The 22,579-nt window shown below is 59.7% G+C and overlaps 2 protein-coding genes across 3 annotated transcripts in view; one reads left to right on the top strand and one right to left on the bottom strand.

Moving 5' to 3' along the window:
• The window catches only part of Traf7 (TNF receptor associated factor 7), a 6,970-nt gene extending 2,644 nt beyond the window's left edge, over positions 1 to 4,326 (top strand). The window contains exons 3-15 of the mRNA XM_045161305.1: positions 13 to 217; positions 766 to 983; positions 1,060 to 1,133; positions 1,350 to 1,398; positions 1,478 to 1,605; positions 1,779 to 1,861; positions 2,642 to 2,681; positions 2,790 to 2,906; positions 2,986 to 3,108; positions 3,281 to 3,400; positions 3,501 to 3,632; positions 3,722 to 3,841; positions 3,977 to 4,326. Of these exons, the coding sequence (XP_045017240.1) occupies positions 13 to 217; positions 766 to 983; positions 1,060 to 1,133; positions 1,350 to 1,398; positions 1,478 to 1,605; positions 1,779 to 1,861; positions 2,642 to 2,681; positions 2,790 to 2,906; positions 2,986 to 3,108; positions 3,281 to 3,400; positions 3,501 to 3,632; positions 3,722 to 3,841; positions 3,977 to 3,991 (1,424 nt within the window). The 3' untranslated portion in view covers positions 3,992 to 4,326. The remainder of the gene's footprint in view (positions 1 to 12; positions 218 to 765; positions 984 to 1,059; positions 1,134 to 1,349; positions 1,399 to 1,477; positions 1,606 to 1,778; positions 1,862 to 2,641; positions 2,682 to 2,789; positions 2,907 to 2,985; positions 3,109 to 3,280; positions 3,401 to 3,500; positions 3,633 to 3,721; positions 3,842 to 3,976) is intronic.
• Positions 4,327 to 4,525: 199 nt separating this feature from the next.
• Positions 4,526 to 22,291, bottom strand: Caskin1 (CASK interacting protein 1). 2 transcript variants are annotated; one of them, XM_045161802.1, is made up of 20 exons: positions 22,170 to 22,291; positions 16,607 to 16,658; positions 16,405 to 16,502; positions 16,066 to 16,211; positions 15,891 to 15,986; positions 15,650 to 15,780; positions 14,172 to 14,280; positions 13,975 to 14,083; positions 13,796 to 13,890; positions 13,297 to 13,414; positions 12,278 to 12,379; positions 12,110 to 12,198; positions 11,939 to 12,023; positions 11,762 to 11,853; positions 10,886 to 10,996; positions 10,694 to 10,795; positions 9,110 to 9,248; positions 7,017 to 9,026; positions 6,193 to 6,586; positions 4,526 to 6,077 (listed from the first exon to the last, which is right to left on the bottom strand). In XM_045161802.1, exons 1-20 carry the CDS (start codon positions 22,261 to 22,263, stop codon positions 5,978 to 5,980), a joined length of 4,272 nt encoding a protein of 1,423 aa, XP_045017737.1. In that variant the 5' UTR covers positions 22,264 to 22,291; the 3' UTR covers positions 4,526 to 5,977. The 2 variants fall into 2 exon arrangements, with proteins under 2 accessions (XP_045017737.1, XP_045017738.1); XM_045161803.1 differs by lacking the exons at positions 10,694 to 10,795; positions 10,886 to 10,996.
• Positions 22,292 to 22,579: the final 288 nt, after the last annotated feature.

The raw sequence follows: 22,579 nt of genomic DNA, 5'->3' as shown, positions 1-22,579 counted from the left end.
CTGGCACCCTAGCTGTCTTGGGGCACTTGGCACCTTTTCCGCTTTTGGGCTCAGGTCCCCTTCCCGTGTCCCACGTGCACAGGGATCACGAGAGCAGTTGTGACTATAGGCCTGTGCGTTGCCCCAACAACCCCAGCTGCCCGCCCCTGCTCAAGATGAACCTTGAGGCCCACCTGAAGGAGTGTGAGCACATCAAGTGTCCCCACTCCAAGTACGGGTGAGTGGGCGGGGGTGGGGCGTGGGCCGGTGGGGTCCCAATCCCTCCTCAGCGTACCAGGGCTGAGGGCCCCTGCAGACTGGTGCCCAGGAGCCACACCTGAACCAGGAGCCACACCAATGACTGCCTTCACAGCCAAGATCCAAGGGCACAGGAGCCTTGAGCCCGGCAGGAGTATACGGAGGCGCTGGATGGGTTGGGAGTGCAGGGTCGGGGTGGCGGGCACGGGGGCGCATATTTGAGCAAATGGCCAGAGTTAGCAGCAGGGAGAGGAGGTGGGGCAGGAGAAGGGAAGAGCTTTTTAGAATAGAGGCTCAGTGAGGGGAGCAGATTTTATTGTTGGGGTAAGAGGGACCCCAGAGGAGCTCTGGGTGTGTGTGCTAACATTTCACTGGTGAAATGGCCTGCTGGCTGGTGGAGGTTGGGTAGGTGGCTAGATCTAGGGGTGGTGGGCACAGCAGTGGAGGATTCAGGGACTTGGGGGTCTAGGGAGGCCAAGGTAGAGGTCCTGCCAGGCAGGCAAGGTAGCAGCTGTCCTGTCCTCTCAGGTGCACGTTCATCGGGAACCAGGACACGTATGAAACGCACCTGGAGACATGCCGCTTTGAGGGCCTGAAGGAGTTCCTGCAGCAGACGGATGACCGCTTCCATGAGATGCACGTGGCGCTGGCCCAGAAGGACCAGGAGATTGCCTTCCTGCGCTCCATGCTGGGCAAACTCTCGGAGAAGATCGACCAGCTGGAGAAGAGCCTGGAGCTCAAGTTTGGTAAGGTCTGGTCCAGAGGGCGCAGGATACGGCGTGGTTGCCAACCATGGTAACCCCCCCTTGTCCTTCCACTTAGATGTCCTCGATGAGAACCAGAGCAAGCTTAGTGAGGACCTCATGGAATTCAGGAGGGACGCGTCCATGTTGAATGTAAGGAGGGAAGGGCCACGCTTGGTGAGAGGCAGGAGGGCAAGTTGAGGTCAAGGATTGTCCTTTAACTGGGATCGTGCACCGGCCTCTTCTACTGGTCAGGATTAAGGGTCTGTCTTCTGGCAAGGGCAGGCCCAGAGCCTTGGGGTTCCTTGGCTTTACCAGAGGTCATAGCAGCTCTGCCACATACCCTCTGCTCTGCCTTTGACCTTGCAGGATGAGCTGTCCCACATCAATGCACGCCTGAACATGGGCATCCTAGGATGTAAGTGTAGCGCCTGCCTCACTCACGCTCTGTCCCCCAGAGCCTCACTGGGTCGCTCACTGGCTTCTCCTGTTTGCAGCCTATGACCCTCAGCAGATCTTCAAGTGCAAAGGGACCTTTGTGGGCCACCAGGGCCCCGTCTGGTGTCTCTGTGTCTATTCTATGGGTGACCTTCTCTTCAGCGGTTCCTCTGACAAGACCATCAAGGTATATAGGGTCGTGTCTCTCAGACCTGCCATTTGGCTGGGATGGGGTGGGCACTGCATGCCAGCCTCTGCCACTTCCTGCCCACAGCTGGGCCTTCTCCCCCGGATGTCTGCCATCCTGCCCCTTGGCACCAGGCTGACCCTACTGGACGTGCTCTGGCCTGATCTCTGCAGGTGTGGGACACATGTACCACTTACAAGTGCCAGAAGACACTGGAGGGCCACGATGGCATTGTGCTGGCGCTCTGCATCCAGGGGTGAGTCCAGGCACAGGTGTGCCCACTGACCACAGGGCCAGGAGATGCTGGGCTGCCTCCCTGTGGGCTCTGAGCTTGAGCCTGTGTGGCTTGTATTTGTATCGGCCCTATGGAGTACCCTTGCCCCCTAAGCGTTGCTGGGTCCCAGGGGCCAGTGGATGGGCCCCCCAGTAGCTACTCTCTGGAGTTGTGTTCACCAAGCCTAGCACAGCTAGCCTCTCAGCACATCCTGGCCCTTCCCCTGGTGTGTGTTGGGTGGCCAGAAGCTAGAGGTGGCGCCTTTAAGAGGGAGAGGTAGCTCAACTGTCAACACCTTGCCAGCATCCTGGGCTCTGGATACAGGCCACATAGACCTGCCTTGCTGGCTTGTGTCATATTAGAGTGTGTGGGGGGGGTTGTATCAAGAGGGCAAGGGCCTTGCTCAGCCTCACTGAGCACCGTTGGGCTGGTGTTGGCAGCCACCATGGCGCACTCAGAGTAGGTGACCCTTCCCTCCCACTCCGCACAGCCATTAAATGCTTCCTAGAGTGGCATCACGTCGAGTCCCCATGACCTCAGTAAAACTGAGCTTAAGAGTCGGGCACTTGGCTCAGTGGTGGGGCACTGAGCCCCTCCCCCAGGTTTGGTCTCAGCACGGGGTTGGCGGGAGGCACCGAGTATAGAGCCCAGGAAACCATAGCTTTAGCAGCAGCCCAGGTCGTTGGTTCCTGGAGCTGGTGGGGCATTGTCCCCAAGATATGGTGGCTTCCCTGCCTCCACATGTCGGCTTTGTCTCCCCAGGTGCAAACTGTACAGCGGGTCTGCAGACTGCACCATCATCGTGAGTGGGGTGGGGGCGAGGACAGGGGGTGGGCAGAGGATGCCCAGTGCTTGCTTCATCTTCCCTGACCTTTGGCCCTGAAGCTTGTAGTCACTGCCCCCCCCCCAGGTGTGGGACATCCAAAACCTGCAGAAGGTGAACACCATCCGGGCCCACGACAACCCCGTGTGCACCCTGGTGTCCTCCCACAACATGCTCTTCAGTGGCTCCTTGAAGGCCATCAAGGTACAGGCAAGAGGTGCTGTAGGAGACACTGGGGCCCTGGGCACCTTCCTTCCCAGCCTTGGCTCGTGACCATCCGCAGGTCTGGGACATCGTGGGCACCGAGCTGAGGTTGAAGAAGGAGCTCACGGGCCTCAACCACTGGGTGCGGGCCCTGGTGGCGGCCCAGACCTACCTGTACAGCGGCTCCTACCAGACAATCAAGGTTCGCCAAGCTGCCGACGGGGACAGGAGCTCGCCTTCTGCATTTTGCAGGCCGGCCCTGCCCCTCCCCCGCCCTCCTGTGCAGCCTAAGTCGTAGGCTTCCTCCTCCTGAGCCCGAGAGGCTCCAGGGTGAGGCATCTAGCCTGAGACCAGGCACCATACTTGCCCCCTAGATATGGGACATCCGGACCCTTGACTGCATCCACGTCCTGCAGACATCTGGCGGCAGTGTCTACTCCATCGCTGTGACGAATCACCACATTGTCTGTGGCACCTATGAGAACCTCATTCACGTAAGGCCAGGGCACCCTGAGGCAGGCTTAATGCCCCATCTCCTCTGCCCTCACTCCCAGTCCTGGTCTCTGACTCGCCCCACGCCCTCTCCCCTTTCAGGTGTGGGACATTGAGTCTAAGGAACAGGTGCGGACTCTAACGGGCCATGTGGGCACAGTGTATGCCCTGGCAGTTATTTCAACACCAGACCAGACCAAAGTCTTCAGTGCATCCTATGACCGGTCCCTCAGGGTATGTACTACCCAGTAGCAGTGGAAGAAGGCCCAGAGGGAACAGGGCTGGACCCCCGTGGGCCCTCAATTCCTGTGTGCACCCCCCAGGTCTGGAGTATGGACAACATGATCTGCACACAGACCCTGCTGCGCCATCAGGGCAGTGTGACTGCTCTGGCTGTGTCCCGAGGCAGACTCTTCTCGGGGGCTGTGGATAGCACTGTGAAGGTCAGTGCTTGACGGCCTTTCACAGAGGCTGCCTGGGATGGAGTACGAGGCAGGGCCGAGGGCCAGGGAGCCTTACACTATGCAGCAGCTATCCTTGGGCCACCGGGGACCTGAAACAGAACCTTCTCTTTGCAGGTCTGGACGTGCTAACAGAATGGATCTATCAGCCAGGCTGGCCATGTGTGGTGGCCCTGGCATTTCTGACTGTCCTGTGGGTACAAGTAGCCTGGCTCAGGCGTTCAGACACTGCTCCCCTTGCCCTGTGCTCCGCGAGCCTCTCTTCCTTAGGTCCTGCCCTCACTGCTGCCAGTGAAATGCCCAGGCCCCTCTCTGGGTGCCAGGTACGATGCTCGCCCGGCCACTCGTCACTCCCACCATTCTTCACTCCAGATGGACTACGGGCCTTTTTACTTACCTTTTCTACTGGTTTTAGACTGTACATAGATTTTATTACTTCCCTATTGAAATAAAAGCTGAACAGACTGGTTGTGAGTGAAGACTATTTCTAGGACCAGGGTGCACCTAGTCCTGAGGACACTGGCATGCACAGGCACCAGAAGTGAGGGGGAGAGGTAGGGGCCCACCTCCCTGCAGGAAAAGGCATGCCACTCCTCGGCTCTTGGATTCTCCAGCCTCTGAGCCTCCTTTTCCCAACACATGCCCTCAAAGAGTGAGCCAAGCAGCTTCAGTTTTCTGCTGTTTATTGACAGCTGACAGCAGCTTCCTGCCCAGACCCCCCTCCCCACTTGCCGGAGCCCCAGCCTGGGCCACCCACAGTGGAGAAAACGGTGGGAGGACACTGATGGGGAAGTGCCAGGTGTGACAGCTGAAAAGGTGCTCTATGACTGGATACCACCTCAATTGGCCCCTCCACCAGCCCACATCACAATCACTGGTTTCAGCATGTTTTTCTTTTTTTTTTTTTTTAAAAAAAAAAAGAAATGTCAAAGTTGTGCCCGACACTTGTGGATCAGCAAACACAATAGAGATCAGTCAGTATTTTTGGGAGGGAGGAAAAGAGGGTGAGGATGACAACACGACACAGTCTCAGGCCATGAGCAGAAGTGGCCATGGGAACTCGAGAGGGGTGGGCAGGCCGACTGCCTGGACAGGACTGAGGGTCAGGCACGCCCTCGCACACACATCGGCCCGCAGCCTGGCATGCATGCCCCTGCACTCACCGCTGTCGTTCAGCCACATGCCCACGTTCACCACACACTCATACCAGCACCCCTAGGACACGGCCACGCCCAGAAGGAAGAAGCCCCCCCCCCAGGTCTGTGGGGCATAGAGGAGGACACAGCCCAGTCAGTGAGCAAGGCACATCCTTCAAGTTCTTCAGACTCACAGAAGTTAAAAGAGTGGAGGAGGGGTCCTGGGCACAGCTGCCCCCTTCCCTCCCGTGTGTGCTCCTGACCAGGGGCAAGGCCACTCCTGGATGGAAGGACAAAGAGGTGGCCTGGGCCTCTGACAGCTTTAGTCCCAAGCTGGACTCCAGTGTCCTTTCTGTTGGTAAATGGTTTTCTATAGAATCAATAATATTTTTTTTTCTTTCTTTAAATATATATTTGTTAAAGTTATACCTTTTTGTTTCTCTGGGGAGATCTGCTTCAGCTCATTCCCAATAAATTAATACTCTTGATAGCTTATATTCTGGGGGTGCAGTAGGGTGGGCCCAACCTTGGCCCCCTGTCCTTTTGTGCTGCGCCAGAGCGGCTGGCAGAGGATCCCCAATGGGCAGTTCTGTGCTGGGCATAGGCCTGTGCTCTGCCACGGATTGGGGAGGGGGCCACAGCAGCCATCCTCTTCTTTCCCCCGCCCCAGCCTGCCTCAGGCAAGGGAGGTGCCCCCTCCACCCGCAGGGCAGAACCTGTTAGTCTGGGGCCCAGCAGTTATTGCACAGGGAGCAGCAGACAGGAACGGGCACCAACGGGGCAGCTCTTCTGCCGCCCAGAGCCCTTGGAGCCCCCGGCCAGGCGGTCCTGCAGACTACCGGCCGGCCTGGGCCAGGGGCGAGAGTTGTGCTTGTGCCGAACTGGGCTGCAGGCCGGCCCCGCTCGCCCGATCCCCGCCCGCCCCGCTGCCCAGAAGTGCCCGTCCTGAGGTAAAGGTCAGCGTGCGGGCCAGAGCCGGGCCTCACTCCAGCATGGCGTCCAGCTGGTCGGCCAGGTCGTCGAACATGCTGCCGATGTCGTCCAGGATGCTCCCGGTGCTCTTCTCCGCACTAGCCGAGGGGCTGGGGGGGGAGGATGGAGGATGGGGAAACGGATCGTGGGCGTGGTCGGCGCAGGCCACGCCCCGCGCGCGCGCGCTCCGGGGACCGCCGCCCGGGAGCCCCCCGGGGTACCTACCGCGGGCCTTGCCCGTCCTCCTGCCGGATCTTCTCCTCCACCGCCTGCAGGGCCGCGGCCAGGCACGCGCTCGTCTCCTCCAGCTTCTGCCGCGCGCTGTCCCCGGGCGCAGCGCCGTCGGGGGTCGGGGCGGCGGCGGCGGCGCGCGGGGGCTTGGCGGGCGCGGGCGCGCCGGGGGACGGGGGCTTGGCCGGGCTGGCGCCCTGCGAGGGCGGCGCGCTGCCCGCGGGCTTCACGAGCGCTGCGGGCGGCTGGCGCGCGGGCGACGGCGTCGGGGACGGGCTGGCGCTGCCCGACGGCAGCCCTGCCACGGCCTTGGCCGGCTTGGGTGCCGTGGGTGGCGGCGGCGGCTTGGGTGACACGGGCGGCGGCGTGCCGTGGGCGCGCTTCACCTCTGTGGAGAGGACCAGGCTGCAGACGCGGTCCTCCGCCCTTGTCTTCCCACTGGCTGCTACAGGGGGCTCCACATGCAAACCATGCTGCCGGGCGGCACTGCCGCCCAAGTCCCCCAGATAGGGCTCGCTGCGGGCCTCTGCACTTCTGTCCTACCTGTAACCCTTCCCCTCTCCTGCACCTTGTCAATGCAGCCAGACCACGGTCCATCCCTACTGTTGGGCTTTGGGGCCTCCTTTGCCTAGCATATCCACTACTGGGCTGGCACAGCGCTTCCCCACAATGGACATTGGGCAGGGGAACCTGTGGACACTTCCCCCCATCCGAGCTTCGTCAGATCCAGAAAGCAAAACCACATTGAGATAGGATCGCAGACCAGATTACTGAGGATCCACCTTCTAACACTACCCCGGCTGGCTTTCTGCACCTACCTGGGCTGCCAGGGCCTGGAAGTGGCACCTTCTTGGAAGCAGGCGTGGGTGAGCCCTGGATCTTGGACACAGGCTGAGCCAGGATGGGCTTGGGAGAGACAGGAGGCTTCGTGAGCTTCCGGGCATCACCATCGGGCAGGGGCAGTGGGGGCAGATGAGCCAGGTCAGTGGGAGGGGGTTCAGCAGGTGGGGGAGGTGGAGGCAGCTCCAGAGGCCCGGCTTGCTCAGAGGCTGGTCTGCGGCGGACAGTGGCTGTGCCATTCTGGTACACAGACAGTGGTGGGGAAGGCTCAGGCCCAGCATCCCGCTCCTTTGCCTTGGGCCTACGCTTGACTGTATCAGACTCCGTCAGGATGAATTTGACATTCTCCTGCTGGCTCTGCTTGGCCCGAATGCGCCTCTTGAGAGTGGCACTGGCCTCTACCCGAGCCAGAGGTGGCCCCTCCGCACTTGGCTCACCCTTGGAAGGACCTCGAGGCCGCTGCCGGGCTACACCATCTTCCACATAGTGACCCTGCTCTGCGGGTTCCCCTGGCCCCCGGCGAGCAGTGGCCAAAAGTCCAGTGACAGGGCCACTGAGTGTGCGGCGCCGGTTCACCACCTCACCATCAGGCCCAATGGCCTCTTTGTGCTTCACAGAGGCCAGCACTGTAGCCACTCGGCCTGGCTCTGGACTGGCAGGACGGGGTGTGGGGTGGCCTTCTGGGGGCCTGCGAGCAGCCCGGCCCCCACCCCCAATGGAAGACAGCTCCAACATGGCTGCAATACTCTTCACACTGCCTGCACTACCTGTGTCCACACTGCCAGCCAGGTCACTGGCCCGTCTGCGCTGTGCCCGGACCCCTAGTCTGCCATCTTCTGTCTCGGCATCTGGAGCCGGCTCATCAGCCATGTTGGCACTGGCCATGGCTGAGCTGGAACGCTTGGGTGGCGGTGGCGGAGGCCCCTTCTTCCGGGGCCGTACAGCAAAGGACTGGCTGCGGTTGACATTCTTGTCAGTGCCAGCTGGTGCCCTCACTGAGTGGCTGCGCCCCACACGCCGCTGTACTGTGGCATAGGGTCCTGCAGCAGCAGGTACGAGCAGCTCGTCCCGTTCTGGTTCACTGTCAGACGCAGCGTAGCGATTCAGACTGTGGGCCCGTTTCTTGGGTCGCCCGGGCTCCACATCAGCCTCCGGGGGCAGGCACAATGTGGGCACAGCTGCTGGTGCAGGCGGGGGTGCGGGTCCGGGAGCAGCCGGTCCTGCCTCACTCTCCACAGGCTGGGGCAACACATAGGCAAAGCCACGGTGTGTGGGCGACTGAGGCAGGGACCGAGGGGACATGGGTCGCTCTGTTGGTGGCAGCAGCTGTGGAGTGGGCTTCACCTTGGCTGTGGCTGGGGCTGGACCGTGAGGTCCCCCAAGAGTCTGAGGGGAGCCTGGCTGGGCTTTGGTGGGCGTCTGAGGAGGTGTGAAGTGGCTGGTGCCTGGTGGAAGGACCTGCCGTGGTTTGCCGGGCACTGGGGGCACGCTGGCCCTCTTGACGCTGTGGCCATGGCGGCCAGGCCGGGCCTCTTTGGGTGATGTGCCAGGGACTGGCCCCTCATCCAGCAGGTACTCCTGGCTTCGTGACATGGGGCTGCCAGGCCCCGGGGGCCCATCGCCCAGCAGCTCCTGAGAGCTACTCATGTGGCGAGCCCGTCCACCCAAGCTGGACTCCTGACGCACGGTGGCCCTCGGAGTGGGTGGCAGGTGGTTGGAGGGCTTCTCGGCAGCAGCCGCACCCCCGTCGGGCGGACCGGACAGGGCAGCCTGCAGCTCGCCGCTGAGCTCACTGTCCTGGAAGGTGGTCATCTTAGGAGACTGGCAGTCGGCAGGGGCAGGCTCGGGTGGGGGCGGCGACTCGATGGCCATCATTTCAAGAGACTGAGGGGCCTTCCGACGCAGAGGCCCTCCCTCGTACTTGGCATATTCTGCCTTCTGCAGCTCGGCCAGTTTTCTCACTGCCAGCATCAGTTTCTTTTGGTGTCCTGAGCAAGAAGCAGGGGACAGGTCAGGAGGATGTGGAGGTACACACAGAGGTCAGAGGGCTGGGCAGGGGCCGAGGCCTCACCGAGCTTGGTTATGCCGATCTCCTGCAGGTCTTCCCAGGTGATGTCAGTGATGAAGTCGATGTTCTCATAGCCGTTGTCTACCAGCACCTTGTAGTACTGGGCCAGGCCAATCATGGACAGCCACACGGCCAAGTTAGCCTACGGAGAGCCGGACAGAGAGGGGCAGCCCGAGTCGGCTGCTCACACCCTGACCACCTACTTGGAGCTATTAGAAAATAAACCCACCAGGCACAGACAGACAGAAGGACAAACAGGCAGGCCTGGGGTGCCAGTATTGTAGATAGCCTAGGCACAGCCTTGGTGGGAACCCCAGGCCAGATCCTCAACATGCCCATCAGGCACTGGGTGCACATAAGTCAATACACGCAAACGCACGAACACACACACACTCGAACCACACACACATGGGCCAGGACCCAGCTTCGGGTGGGAAGAAAATGCTTCCTTGTGGGGCCAGGTGGCCACAAGCTGCGTCCTAAGATATGTACCCACACGTCATGAACACAGACACACACGGTCACACCAGATATGTACACATGTGCACACCCTGCACACGACTTCCAGCAAGTCATAGACACCCCCTCCTGATCACACTCTTGCCACATCCTCACCCACGGCAGAGGCAGTCACACGTCACACCACACAGTCACATGACACACGTCCAAACAGCCACAGCGTCTTCACCAAGATCCTCCCAGTCATCCCCGAGCTCCCAGCTGAAGCCACTCGTGCGCCCACACTCAACACCCCCAGTCATGCAGGTGACAGAGTGAGGCGAGGCCCAGAGGGCCTGGATATGTCGCCGGGAGGACCCCTGAGCTGCTGACTGTGGCAAGGTGGGACAGATGAGTTCAGACTCTTCTGCCAACAGATCCAGGGCCCTATTGGTGGGGAGGGGGATGGCAGGAGCTTTAGATGGTCACAGCACTTGTCCCGTGGGTAGAAGGGAGCACCCAGCTAGTGTGGGGCCCAGAGAGCCAGCATCAGCCCAGAAGCCGTCCCCACACACAGGAGCCGCCCAGTTAGTAAACAGCCACCACCAGCTTGCAGGCCTCACCATGGGACATCCACCTTTGGCACGGGCTAGCATGTGTGGTGGGACCTGTTTGCATGCATGTGGCCACAGCGTCCCACATGTGCCCCTCTGCAGTCCATGTGTAAGTGAAGGGCAGTGCCATGGGGTGCTGCCAGTGAGTGGGAGGGCACAGAAATCCTCCTGGCTTCAGGCTCCCCTTCCTCCAACAGCCCCCAAACAGTGTTAGCCATGCCCCTGCCCGGGGAGAACAGCCCCAGTGCCCAAGATGGGCAAACAGGCTGTCCAGGTGGCTCCCTGCTGGTGGGCCATTCACCCTCTGTAGCCCAGGCAGGCCTTGAACTCACGATCCTCCTGCCTCAGCCTCCCCGAGTGCTGGAATTATAGGCATGTGCCACCAGTCCTGGCTCCATTCTCCACTCTCCACTTCCTAGGACCCCAGAAGGCAGGTAAGGGCTGTAGCCAGGGAGACAGCCTGTCTGTCTGTCTGTCTGTCTGTCCATCCGCCTTGCCAGTCCTGGCTTGGCCACCAGGGTGCAAGGAGCCTTACGGGTTTGTGTTCAGGTAGCCAGTCAGGGATGCTCAGGCCACTGATCTCTGCAGTGATCTTCTTCCGGTGGCCTGGCTTGGTGACACCGATAGCTGTGAGATCCTGAGCAGAGAGGAGGCCTGTTAATTAGCAGGAGCCAGAGACCCAACTTTGACAATGGAGGCAGCTGGTGGCCAGCCTGTGGCAGCTCACCTCAGGGGTCATGCGGCTGATGGTGGGAAGGTCATAACCGGCGCTGGTAAAGTTGGGGGCATACAGCTGCAGCTGGAACGTGGCAAGCCACTGGCTGACCACCTCGGCACTCTGCAAGACACAAGGCACCGACTGCAGCCCGCCCGCCACCGGGCTGCACCTCAGCCTCCGCAAGGCCTCCTCCTCCGCTTGGCTCATGGCCTGCGTGATGGGTCCAGCTGCTGTGGTCCACTGCACTGGTGCTCTGTGAGCTGTCATCTTGGACACGGCATCCTCAGACCTCCAGCCTTCTTCTGTGAGCTCCACCAGGATAGGCAGGCTGCTGTCTGTGTCATGGCCTCCTGGGCCTCCTCTCCCACCCATATCATCTTGGAGAGGCCGGTGATGTTGCCTGGCGGTGAGGGGTTCTGGGGGAAGGGGCTTTGGGATGGGCTGTTCCCTGGAAGGTGGGCTCTGGGCCCAGTCAGGGGTGCCTCGCCTCCTCTGCTGGGCAGGATTCAGCCAGCAGCTCATGCTTCCCAGCCACACAGGTTCAAGTACATGTGACCTACCACACACACCCACATGTCTCACACCCATCCCCTTCCATCTGTGCCACCAGCACACATGCATGCCCACCTCACAGTCAGCCACTCTACATACATATGCCACCCTGCATACCTCCACAAGTTTGTACATACTAACTCACAGCCTGCACAATAGACAACACCTGTACGCTTGTGTGTGTGCACACACATGACACACACACTCAGACAGACAGAAAGACAGGGTCTGGCCCATCAAGGCCCCCAGCTGTTACTGTGGCCAGATGTGCCTGTCAGACTGCCAGCCCCCAACCCCCCTGAGCCTGGCCCCAGAGCTGGCCGGGCCCGATACCTTGCCCTCTGAGGCTGGCTCCGGCTTCTTGGGTGGTTGCTCCCCGTACACCTGCCCAACATGGGCTGCTGCAGGCTGGGACCGGGTGGCACCTGGTGACAAGATAGAATGGCAGAGCAAGGACTGTTTGAGAGCTACCTTCCTACCAGGCCAGCACAGCTGTACCCTTGCTCTTACCTGTAGAGCCCTCTGGAGGCTTGACAGGGCTGTCCCCTGGGCTAGACTCAGAGACCGACTTCTGGGAAAGCACCGTTGCCAGGAGCTGAAACCCAGAGAGCCAGGCTCGCCAGCACTGCCTCAGGCTCAGCCGACTGGCTCACTCTACCCCCGCCCAACAATCCAACTCACCTTGACTCCTTCAGAGCCCGCGTGCAGGGCATGGCCCCCGCCACTCCTGCCACCAGCCACACTGCTCAAGCTGCCACTACGGTCTCCACCTGCCAACACAGGGACCATGGGGTCCACTGGCCCCACAGAAAGGTCATCGCCCAAACACTCAGAAGGTTCCCAGCCTACCTGTAAAAGGTTTCCTCAACACCCAGATCTCCTCCGGGGGTGCGGAGGGCCCAGATGCGCTTCCTCCCTGGGATGGGCTTGGCTCGCTGCCTGTCCGGGAACCTGCAGGCCAAAAACAGCCTCCCTGAGCCCTGGGCTGCCCAGGCATGACCAGACTCAGAAGGCGAGCAGAGCAGGAGCTGTGCCATAGCCTCTGCCCACTCCACTGTCTCCTGGGAGCTGAGAACCCCTTGATGTTTAAGGCCAGAACAATTTGTCAGAGAGACCTAGGGCCAGGAGAACACAGGCAAATGGCATACCAGAGGGTGTGGTCTCTCTGCTAGGAGGTAGGAAGTCACTCAAGGCCTCAAGCCAAGACTTCCACCTCAGGAACTGACCGATGGTTTCAGGCTACACCTCTTATGTGGCCCTCTGCCCCACCTGTCAATCTCCACATCCACTATGGGAGACAAATCAGCAGCACCCCCAGCCTGCTGAAACCAGGCCACGGGGTTTCCCAACCTGGTTTTGTGCCCCCTTCCCCTTCCCATTCAGCTGTGAACATGCTGCCCTCCCGTCTGCTCAGGTGTCAGGCTGCTCCTGCCCCAGCGCCTTTGTATGTGTTCGATTCGCGTTGTCTGGGTTGTTCTGCGCACGGCCTGCCCTTCACACCTCCCTGCGCCTCCTCTGACCTGCCTGCCTACGGCAGGCTTTGCTCTGCTTCCCGTATGTCCCCTTTTAGTACATTCCCTCTGTGTATATGCCACTGTCCTTCCTGTTCCTTCTCACCACAGAGAAAGAAGAGTAGCAGCCATGTCTGTCTGGGTCCCTGTACGTCTAGTGGGCAGCTCAGACCTGGGCCATGGCCTGGTGGAGTAAGTGAAGCACTGTGTGGGAGGGGGCACTGCTGAGAGACGGCCAGCGGGGGGCACTCCTGGATGCCAGTCTTGCCTGTGGCTCGAGCTCCACCTGGTCCAGCCACCAGCACAGAGCACACTTCCAGCTCCCTTGCTCAGTCCCAGTGACCCCTGCTCGCTCACCTGTTCGCTTGACAATTGCCTCTCCCAGAGAGGATGGGAAGTAGCCCACCCTGTCGTTGCCTGTCCGGTTGTCATGGATACAGCCCTTCCACCGGCCATCTGGATGCTGTTCCAGGACCTGGTCAAATAAAGGGGGGAGCATGCTCCAGAAGATGTCTTTTATTTTATTTCAGAGAGACAGACAGAATTGGCATGCGCCAGGGCTCAGCCACTGCAATCAAACTCCAGGCACTTGTACCACCTAGTGGGCATGTGCAACCTTGCCTTTGCCTCATCTTTGTGCATCTGGCTTACGTGGGATCTGGAGAGTCAAACATGGGTTCCTTAGGCTTCGCAGGCAAGCGCCTTTACCACTAAGCCACCTCTCCAGCTCTCAAGGAGACACCTTTGCATATGAGGCCAACTGCCAGCACCCTCCCCAGTCCCCACCTGTTGCAGGAGGGTGGTCTGATCATGCCGGTATCCCATCCCTGCCACAGCACCGAGGAGCTGCCCTCACCGTAATAATGTCCCCAGCCTTCACGTTGAGACTGGTCAGGTCATAATTGTTGCAGTAATCCTTGGTTGCTCGGACCTGCAGTGCTGCGGAAGCCTCTGGAGATACAGGGAGTAGATACCCCCAATCCTGGGAGCTGCCCACCAAGCCCTTCTCCAGCCCCGGGCTCCGCTCAAGCTCACCTCTTAGCAGCTGCTTGATCTCCTTGCTGGCCTGGGACGTGGTGAACTGATGCACGATGTCCAGCGCCGTCTGGCTGTAGGTGTTCCTCACCTGGGCATTGATCCCGCTCTGCACACGTCAAAGGGAGATGCAGTCAGGCCCAAGCCCACCCCTGACCTGGCCCCAGTCCCAGTCCGGCCCCGGCCCCTAGACTCACATCCAACAACAGCCTAACCACTTCCGTCTTCCCACAGAGTGCGGCCTCATGAAGGGCTGTTCCAGACTTGGTCTGGCGGTTAATGTCAATGCCAGCCTGGAGGAGGAGTCTGATGGGAAGGCGGGGAGAGTGTGCCTTTCAGAAGAAGCCCTCCTCCCTGGCACCCTCAAACCAGGCCAAGATTCTGGGTGTCCCAACTGTCTGCTGGGCCTGGAAGAGGAGCCAAACCTGATGATACACTGTTTGATGTCTCCACGTGCTTGCCAAAGGCTGAGCCCTGACAGCTATCTCCTCATCTAATCTTGAGGAAGGGATGCTCTTGCTCTAAGCTTCACTTTCTGGATGGGGAAAGTGAGGCTTAGAGCTGGGCACTAATCCCAGCACTCAGGAGGCAGAAGTAGGAGTCTCACTGTGTGAGTTCGAGGCCACCCTGAGACTACATAGTGAATTCCAGGTCAGCCAGGGCTAGAGTGAGACCCTATCTTGAAAAAACAAATAAGTAAATAATAAAATAAAAGAAAGTGAGGTTTGAAGAGCTAAGTGCTTCCACTAGATCACCCATCAAGTGGCTGGGCCAAGACACTGGCCAGGCTGATGAGCTACACAAGCCTCTTCCTTTCCTTACCTCACACAGGCCCCCCTCCCCCTGTCCTTCCTTTACCTGAGTCTACCTACAGGCCTGATTACGTCCCTGCAACTCCCCAGAAGAACCTCATTATTATTTGGCAAGACCTCACTCTAGCCCAAGCTGCCCTGGAACTCACTATGTAGCCCGGGCTGGCCTTGAATTCGCAGGCTCCTTCGACCTCAGTCTCCCAAGTGCTGGGATTACAGACGTGAGCCACCAGACCCAGTGCCTCTGGGGCTTTATTTCAGTAGTGCTAGGGATTGAACATAAGGACTCACACATGGTAGGCAATCACTATACCTGAGCTATATCCGCAGCCTTTTCTTTTCTTTCTTTCTTTTGTCTTTTCGAGGTACGGTCTCACTAGAGCCCAGGTTGACCTGGAATTTACTATGTAGTCTCAGGCTGGCCTCAAACTCATGGTGGTCCTCCTACCTCTGCCTCCTGAGTGCTGGGATTAAAGGCGTGTGCTGCCACACCTGGCTGTTTGTTTGTTTCCGAGACAAGGTTCCATATACCCCAGGTGGGCTTTGAACATGCTATATAGCTGAGGATGACCTTGAATTCCGGATCCTTCTGCCTCAGCCTTCTAAATGCTGGGATTACAGGCTTGTTATCACCACATTAATTTCTTTATTTTTCATTCTGGGACAGGATCTCATTAAATTTCCCAGGAAGCTCTTAAATTTGCAATCCTCCTGCCTCTATCTCCCAAGTAGCTGGGATGCCAGGCCTATACTACCAGCCTGGAGGCTACTTATTCCCAAGCCGGAAGCAAAAACCCTAAGCCCTGGGATTCCACTGAGCCACATAGGAATGAAGATGGGTCCCCTTCCTATCCTAGCTGTACCTTATGATGTCAATGTGGCCGTTCTTGGCTGCCAAGTGCAAGGGGCTGGTGCCGTTGGGGTCAGTAGCATCCCCAGGACGAGGCTCCAACAAGGCTGCACACATGTTGCTGCTTAACAGCAGCTGGACCACCTTGAAGGAAGGGTCAGGGTGGAGGGGGGCTGGCTCGGGGCTGCCTCCAACCCCACTCCAAGGAGGAAGACAGGCAGGGAGAACCTCGCCCAGCTCTGAGGGAGACTCACCCCAACACGGCCGAACTCACAGGCCAGGTCCAGAGGTGTCTTCCCCGAGTTGTCCACCACGCAAGGGTTAGACTGGTGTTGCAGCAGCATCTCTGACTGCGGGCCCAGGGCCGGGTCAGCCCCAGGCCTATCAACCTTGTTGCCCACCTGCCCACCCTGCCCCTTAAGGCCTTACCACATCATAGTGACCATGCTGGGCAGCCAGATGCAGGGGGATGTGGCCCTCGTCAGATGGAACGTTCACCGCAGAGCCTGCCTTCAGCACCAGCTTCATGGGCTCCTTTCGGCCCTGCCAGGCCGCGTAGTGCAATGGTCTCATGCCTGGGGATAGGCAGGGTCCATTGGGGGATAAGCTCTGACCCTGAACCCAACCCCAACCTGCTCCATAAGATCCCATGAGGTCCTGCTACAACCCAGGAAAACACCCTGAGCAGAGAACCTTCCAAGACGCAAGGACACCCAACTCTGACCTGGACCCCTGATCTTGGCTTCAAGGCCCCTGAACCAGTCTTGCCTTTGTTGTCCTTGATGTCCACAGCAGCCTGAGCCTCCAGCAACAGGGTGATCAGCTCCGTGTTGCCGTTCAGGGCCGCGTGGTGCAGGGCTGAGAAGCTGAGTGGGTGAACAGCAGGTCTGAGAGAGGGTGCTGGCAGCCCAGCCCACCCGAAGGGCTGCCTACTCTATTCGGGCTGCCACCGCCCAAGCTGAGGACTCACCCATCTGGGTCCTGGAAGTTGACGTTGATCTTCTTGGTGGAGCCCAGGAGCTCTGTGGGGAGTAGGGAGACCCGGTGAGGAGAAGCGGCCCGACCTCTCCTGGCTGCCTGGGAGGCCGGGGAGGGAGGCGGCAAGTTCCCTGGCTGGCAGAGGCAGGCTTGTAAGTCTACAGACTTGTGTCAGCTCAGCCAGCCTCCAGCCCCAAGGGTCAGCAACCTGAGCCTTGGCTTTCCATCACACTGCCGTGTGGAGGGCTCATGAAGACAAGGAATCTAGCCTGCCCCCACCTGCGAATAAGAGACCCAGCCATGTTCTCACACAGATACACACATGTGCATGTGCGCCCTTCCCTTGGGAGGCTGGCTGAGTACCTGCTGTGGGTGGGAGGAGAGAGCCAGCCCCATCTGTCTCTCAGAAGGACCCAGATGGGGCTGGGGGTGGCCCGCAAAGCTGGAACACCCGGAAATGGGGTATCTCTAGGGAAAGGGATACATACATCTCCACAGTGAAGCCCTCCACTGCCAGCTCTGGCTGGCATGAGGATGAGCCCTACTCCTTCTGCAGAGTAGGAAGGGGAGGCTGGCGAGTAGATCAGGGCCAATGGCAATGACCACTCTGCCCATAGGGGCTATGCTCAGACCCCACACTCAGACCACCTGGAACCCCAGGGGCTATACTCTCTCTTTTGGGGTCTCCTCCATCCTGTCATCCTCCAGCTGCCTTCAGAGGAGGGAACCCACTGAAGCCATTCCAGTGGGCTCAAGTCCACCGGACTCTCGCCAAGCCCCTGCCTGTCTGGGCCATGGTTACATAACCCATTTGTGGGTCAGTCGCTCCATGAGGAGGGGCTGGAAGGACAGAAGCCCCTTTGTCCAGGCCCAGGACAGGGGTGGAGGCGGGGCCCAAGGGCAGGGTGGCCAGAGTCTCAGAGGGCTGGCTACAGGGCTCAGCTCGCCTCAGCTTCAGCTGCTGGGCCCAGCATGCCAGTCTTCAAAGGACCCCTGAAGCCTAGGAAGCCAGGTGCATTTGAATTCAAATATTTGCTCCATCACTTCCTACCTAACTCTGTGGCCTTGACCACAGTTTTCTTCCACGAGTTGGAGAAAGTGTCAAGTGCCGATCGGGCCGCTGAGGCTCAGAGGGTTTCTAGATGCCAGGCCTGACTAGCACCAGCTGAATGTGCCCATGTCTCATGATGCCTCCCAGCACAGAGTGAAGGCATTGTTACTTTCTGGCTCCTCCCATCTTCTCAGATACTACTGGTACATCATACATCATGCCTACCTTCCCCCTCCCCCCCCCCAAGGTAGGGTCTCACTCTGACCTGGAATTCACTATGGAGTCTCAGGCCGACCTCGAACTCACAGTGATCCTCCCACCCCTGCCTCCCGAGTGCTGGGATTAAAGACATGGGCCACCGTGCTCGCTCAGCCTGTCCATCATTATCAACTGTCCATTCCAGTTCATGGCAGAGCCACTTTCCCAACAGTGGCCCAGGCTAAAGCCTTGAGGGTCTTGTCATCAGGTTCTTCCTCCTGGCTCTGCCTGAAGATGGGCTCAAAGGACGCTTGGACCCCACGCTACCTGCCGTGTCATGATCCCCACTCTGGGACCAGCCACACCTTGGGCGGTTCCTGCCACTGCCTCCCCACTGGCGACCCTCCTGCTCGCTGCCCCCCTTTGCTCTGTCCCCTGTACCCACTAGTTGGTGCAGGGCTAGAACATGAGTCAGCCAGGCGTGAGGCCATACACCTGTAATATCAGAACTTGAGAGGTGCAGACAAGAGGGACGAGGAGTTCAAAGCCAGCCTTAGCTAAACAGTGTGTTTAGGACCAGCCTGAGACACATGAGACTGTCTCAAACCAAAACAAATCCCCTTAATCCTCTAAGTCACAGCGCGTGTGATGGCGCATGTGCCAGTTAGTCAACCCAGCAATCAGGAGGAGGCTGAGGCAGAATTGCAAGCTCCAGCCCATCTTTGGCTACAGGTGAAATCCTGTCTCATCTCAAAGAACCTAAAAGGGGGCTGGAGGGATGGCTTAGCGCTTAAGGCACTTGCCTGCAAAGCCAAAGGACCCAGGTTCAACTCCCCAGATCCCACATATGCCAAATACACAAGTTGACACATACGTCTGGAGTTTGTTTGCAGTAGCTGAAGACCCTGGTGCACCCATCTTCTCTCAAATAAATAAAAACAGAATAGCCGGTGTGGTGGTGCACACCTTTAATCCCAGCACTAAGGAGGCAGAGGTAGGAGGATCACCATGAGTTCAAGGCCACCCTGAGACTACAGAGTGAATTCCAGGCCAGCTTGAGCCACAGTGAGACCGGTCCGGAGGCCCTCCAGCCCCCATGTCACTGGAGTAGAGGCTGAGGCTGCACAATGGCTCTGCGTCTGCGTGATGGCCCTCACCTTCACTTGGAACCCCAGCCCTCCATTGCTATTACTCTGCTCTAACTACACAGACTCTTTGATGTTCCTCTGACATACAGGACATTTACTTCACCCAATTAGATACTCACAGGGCACAAGGGCCACACCACCACCTACAATGTGCCAAGCTGGTCACTGAGCTGACATCCTTATCACGCACCTTTGGGGCTGACTTCAAAGGGTCCCTTACCTGAATCATGAAGCTTCTGGACTGAATTTTTAGCTCACACAGGCCCTGAAAACGATGATGTGACTGGGCCTGCCACAATCCCCTACCAAGGGCTGACGTTACTGTGCCATGCCATGCCCCTCCAGGCCCATGCTTGTGATGCCATCCCTCACTCTTCTCAACTCCAGGGTAGCCAAGTCTCAGTGTCCCCAGGGCTTCCTCGGCTCCCACCATGGAGCCCCCAGGAGCCACATGCTGGGAGTGGAACCCCTAGCTGAGCTGCTCTGAGGTCCCACCCACAGAGGCTGAGGACAAGGCTCAGAAAGTGACAGACACCAGTGGGGGAGGCACCTCCATCACGGGACTGCCCCTGCGTGGGGTGAGGGAGCTGAGGGCAGAATAGAAACTGCTGGGGGGGCAGCCTGAGGTCTCGGGGTGCTGCCAATGTCTGCAGGAGGCACTGAAGAGGGTACGGGACTAGGGCAGCTGCCCCCAGGCAAGTCCTCAGGATGAAGCCAGCACACAGCATGGCTGAAAGGAGCTGGGGAGAGTGGAAGGCCCTGGGAGTCCCTTTCCTTTCCCCCTCTTAGGAGGTAGAGAAGTCCAGAGTCTACATGCTCACTAGTGCACAGAAGGTCTGGAACGCAGCTCAGTGCAGGGCTCTTGCTTTGCATGTGGGAGTCCCTGGGATCCGTCCCCAGACAGCGTGAACTACTGCACATTCCTTGACATCCCCCCACACACACCCATTTCTTGTGACCCTAGCCCTCACATTGCTCTCCCAAGACCACCCCCACCCTTGAGGTCAGATCCAAACTGGAAGCTGGAAGCGAACTCTTAGTAGGCCAAGGTGAGAGGGAGGTTGAGTCCACACATCCCTCCAGGGTGTCCCCAGCCTTGCTTCGGAAAGGGAGGCTGGGCTAAAGGGCAGGACAGAGTCTCCCCTCCAGGAAGAAGGGAAGCTCTCCTCCCACACCCTCCCTCTCTTCTTTCCCTCCAGGAAGACTGCTAAGTGTGCATGCATGTGTAAGGAGAAGCTCCCTTCAAGGCAAGGTAGGGGGGCTAACAGAGTCTGGTGTGTGACAGTAACTGTAGGTTGAGGGAAGGGGCTGGGCACCCTGAAAGGATTCAAAGACACAGGCATGGGAAAACCTTTGGACTATATGGGTGGGGGGCAACTCTAAAGGACAATGCTGGACACCACCCCCCATACATACACCCCATGGCCTAAACTCCAGCTGCACTTTGCGGAATCAAAATACATCTTACTCCAAAGCAGGCCAGTGTTGCCATGACGACTGAGCTAATTCATGGAGGGATTTCTCTGTCTGATTTATTACACCCGCCCCCTGTGACTCAGAAAATACAGACACAGGGGCCAAGGCAAGTGTCTCTGCTGCCCCAGAGGCCACACCTGGCAGAGGCAGAGGTAGAGAACTAGGTAGACGTGACAGTCCTTGTGGCCCCAAGAAGGCAGAAGAGAAGGGAAAAGGAATTCCGTATCTGTGGCCCTGTTTTGCTGGCACTGGAAAGAGGCTGGCATGGTTAGTGTTTACTGAATGCAAACTAAATCTCTGCCCTTCACTGTGCCTGATTGCAGCGCTCTTGATACTTTGGGAAGGCAGGGACCCATCGTACAGATAAGGCCAGTGAGGCCTAGAAAGCCAGTCTGTCTGTGCCCAAGGACGATGGCCACTAGGTGGAAGCCCTGTACCTCACACTCCTCCATCCGCCTCTCCCTAGAAATCCTCCCTCAGATCTGAGGCCCCACAGTCAGCCCCAGTAAACTGAGCTCCCCAGCCAGCTCCGTGTGCCTGCAAGGCACCAGCGCCCTGCCCTCTGCCTGCACAAAGTGGACACGAGCTGTTCAGGCAAGACTACTGGAGAGGTGTCTCTGGAACCCTAGGCAGTCCCAGGGTTCAGCACCCCCCCCCCGGGAGAAAGGGGGCTGCTTCCTCCCACCAGGGCTTACATGCAGTCCGTGGTGGATAGGGAGTATGGGAACCTAGGTCTCAAGTGCTAACCTGCAGATCCTGGCTTGCAGGCGCACAGGTGCCCTGACACACTGACACGGTCATACGTGCGCAGCCGCACACGCGGCTGGTCCACACGCCCATCCATCCATCTCCCTAGGAGGTCCCCAGGGAGGCTCCAAGATGAGAAGGGATGAGTGCCGGGATTAGGGCTCCAGGCTCCCGGCCCTTCCCAGGGGCCCCCAACAGCACAAGCTAGGAATGACGTGGGGTGCCCACTCCCCCTTGACCCTCTTTACCGGCAGGGAAGCCAGAGAGAATCCGGGTTTGTTGAAGCCTGCAGTGGGCCTGAAGCTCTCCTGCCCTAGGCTGCCCCTGCCAGGAGTCCAGCCTGCCCCAGGGCTGGGCGACCTTGGGCTACTGCTCAGTACCCCCATCAGTAAATGGCCCCCACCGGCCATGCCCGGGCAGCCACACCCCCAGCGTGGTCCTGCCCACCCCCCCACCTCCCTGCAAAGCATAGTATTAAACATTAAACAGGGGTGAGAAGGGTAGTTGACAAAGATGGTCAGTCCCTGGTCGCCCCTCACTGCAAGGGCCCCTGCCTCTCTCCAACGTGTGCGTGTGATGTGTGTTGGGGGGGGGGGGAGAATCCGCCTCGCCCTTTAAAGGCCCCAGCGGAGACTTCCAGCCGTCAGCCCACAGCCTGAGAAGGAAGCAACCCCCCCACCCCAGAGGGAAGGAAGGATCTTCGGTGACCGCCAGAGCGGTGGGTGCCGCAGGTGCCCGCTGGGGGTTGAGGGGACATCTAGGAGCTGGGTGCCGCCCCTCCTCCAGCGCTGGGGCAAGAGTGGGGGCGCAGACTGAGGGTCTGGGCGCTGCTGGCTCCGCCCCCCCCCCGGGGACTCACAGCATCCCCCCACACCCTGGCTCTGCCCCCGGCCGGTAGGGGCCCCGCCCGCGCCCCGCGCGCCCCCCGCACTCACTGGCCTTCCCGGGCCGCGGCCTCTGCAGCAGCCTCTGCGCGGTGCCCACGTCCTCTGCCTTCACCGCCTGCACCAGCTCCTGCTCCTTCCCCATGGCGCGGCCGGTGCTCGGTGCTCGGTGCTCGGTGCGCTCGCTCGCTCGCTCGCTCGCTCGGGGCGGGGGGAGCTCAGACGCGGCGGCGGCGGCGGCCCCGCGCCTGCGGCCGCATCGTCTCCCGCCCGCGCCGCCTGCGACGCCCGCCGCCCTGCGCCCTCCGCGGGCTCCGGCTCCGGCGCCGAGAGGCGGGCAGCACGTCACGGGCGGGCGGGCGGGGGGCGGCGGCCCGGGGGCGGGCGGAGGACCGGCGGAGGCGGCGGCGTCTGAGCCGCCCTCCCGGACGCCGGGGTCCGCTCCCGCGGCCGCTGACCTC

This window comes from Jaculus jaculus, chromosome 11, assembly GCF_020740685.1.
Source record: "Jaculus jaculus isolate mJacJac1 chromosome 11, mJacJac1.mat.Y.cur, whole genome shotgun sequence".
Taxonomy (NCBI): Eukaryota; Metazoa; Chordata; class Mammalia; order Rodentia; family Dipodidae; genus Jaculus; species Jaculus jaculus.
The sequence above is the reverse complement of the archived record's forward strand: the minus strand, read 5'-3'. Positions and strand labels throughout refer to the sequence as shown.

Coding starts and splice junctions, on each gene's coding strand:
- Caskin1 (XM_045161802.1), bottom strand. CDS start 22,263: ATGGGGAAGGAGCAGGAGCTGGTGCAGGCGGTGAAGGCAGAGGACGTG. Junction 16,212..16,404: donor GGACATCAAGGACAACAAAG/GCAAGACTGGTT, acceptor GCCTATCCCCAG/GCATGAGACCATTGCACTAC. Junction 14,281..15,649: donor GGCCACATTGACATCATAAG/GTACAGCTAGGA, acceptor CCTTCCCATCAG/ACTCCTCCTCCAGGCTGGCA.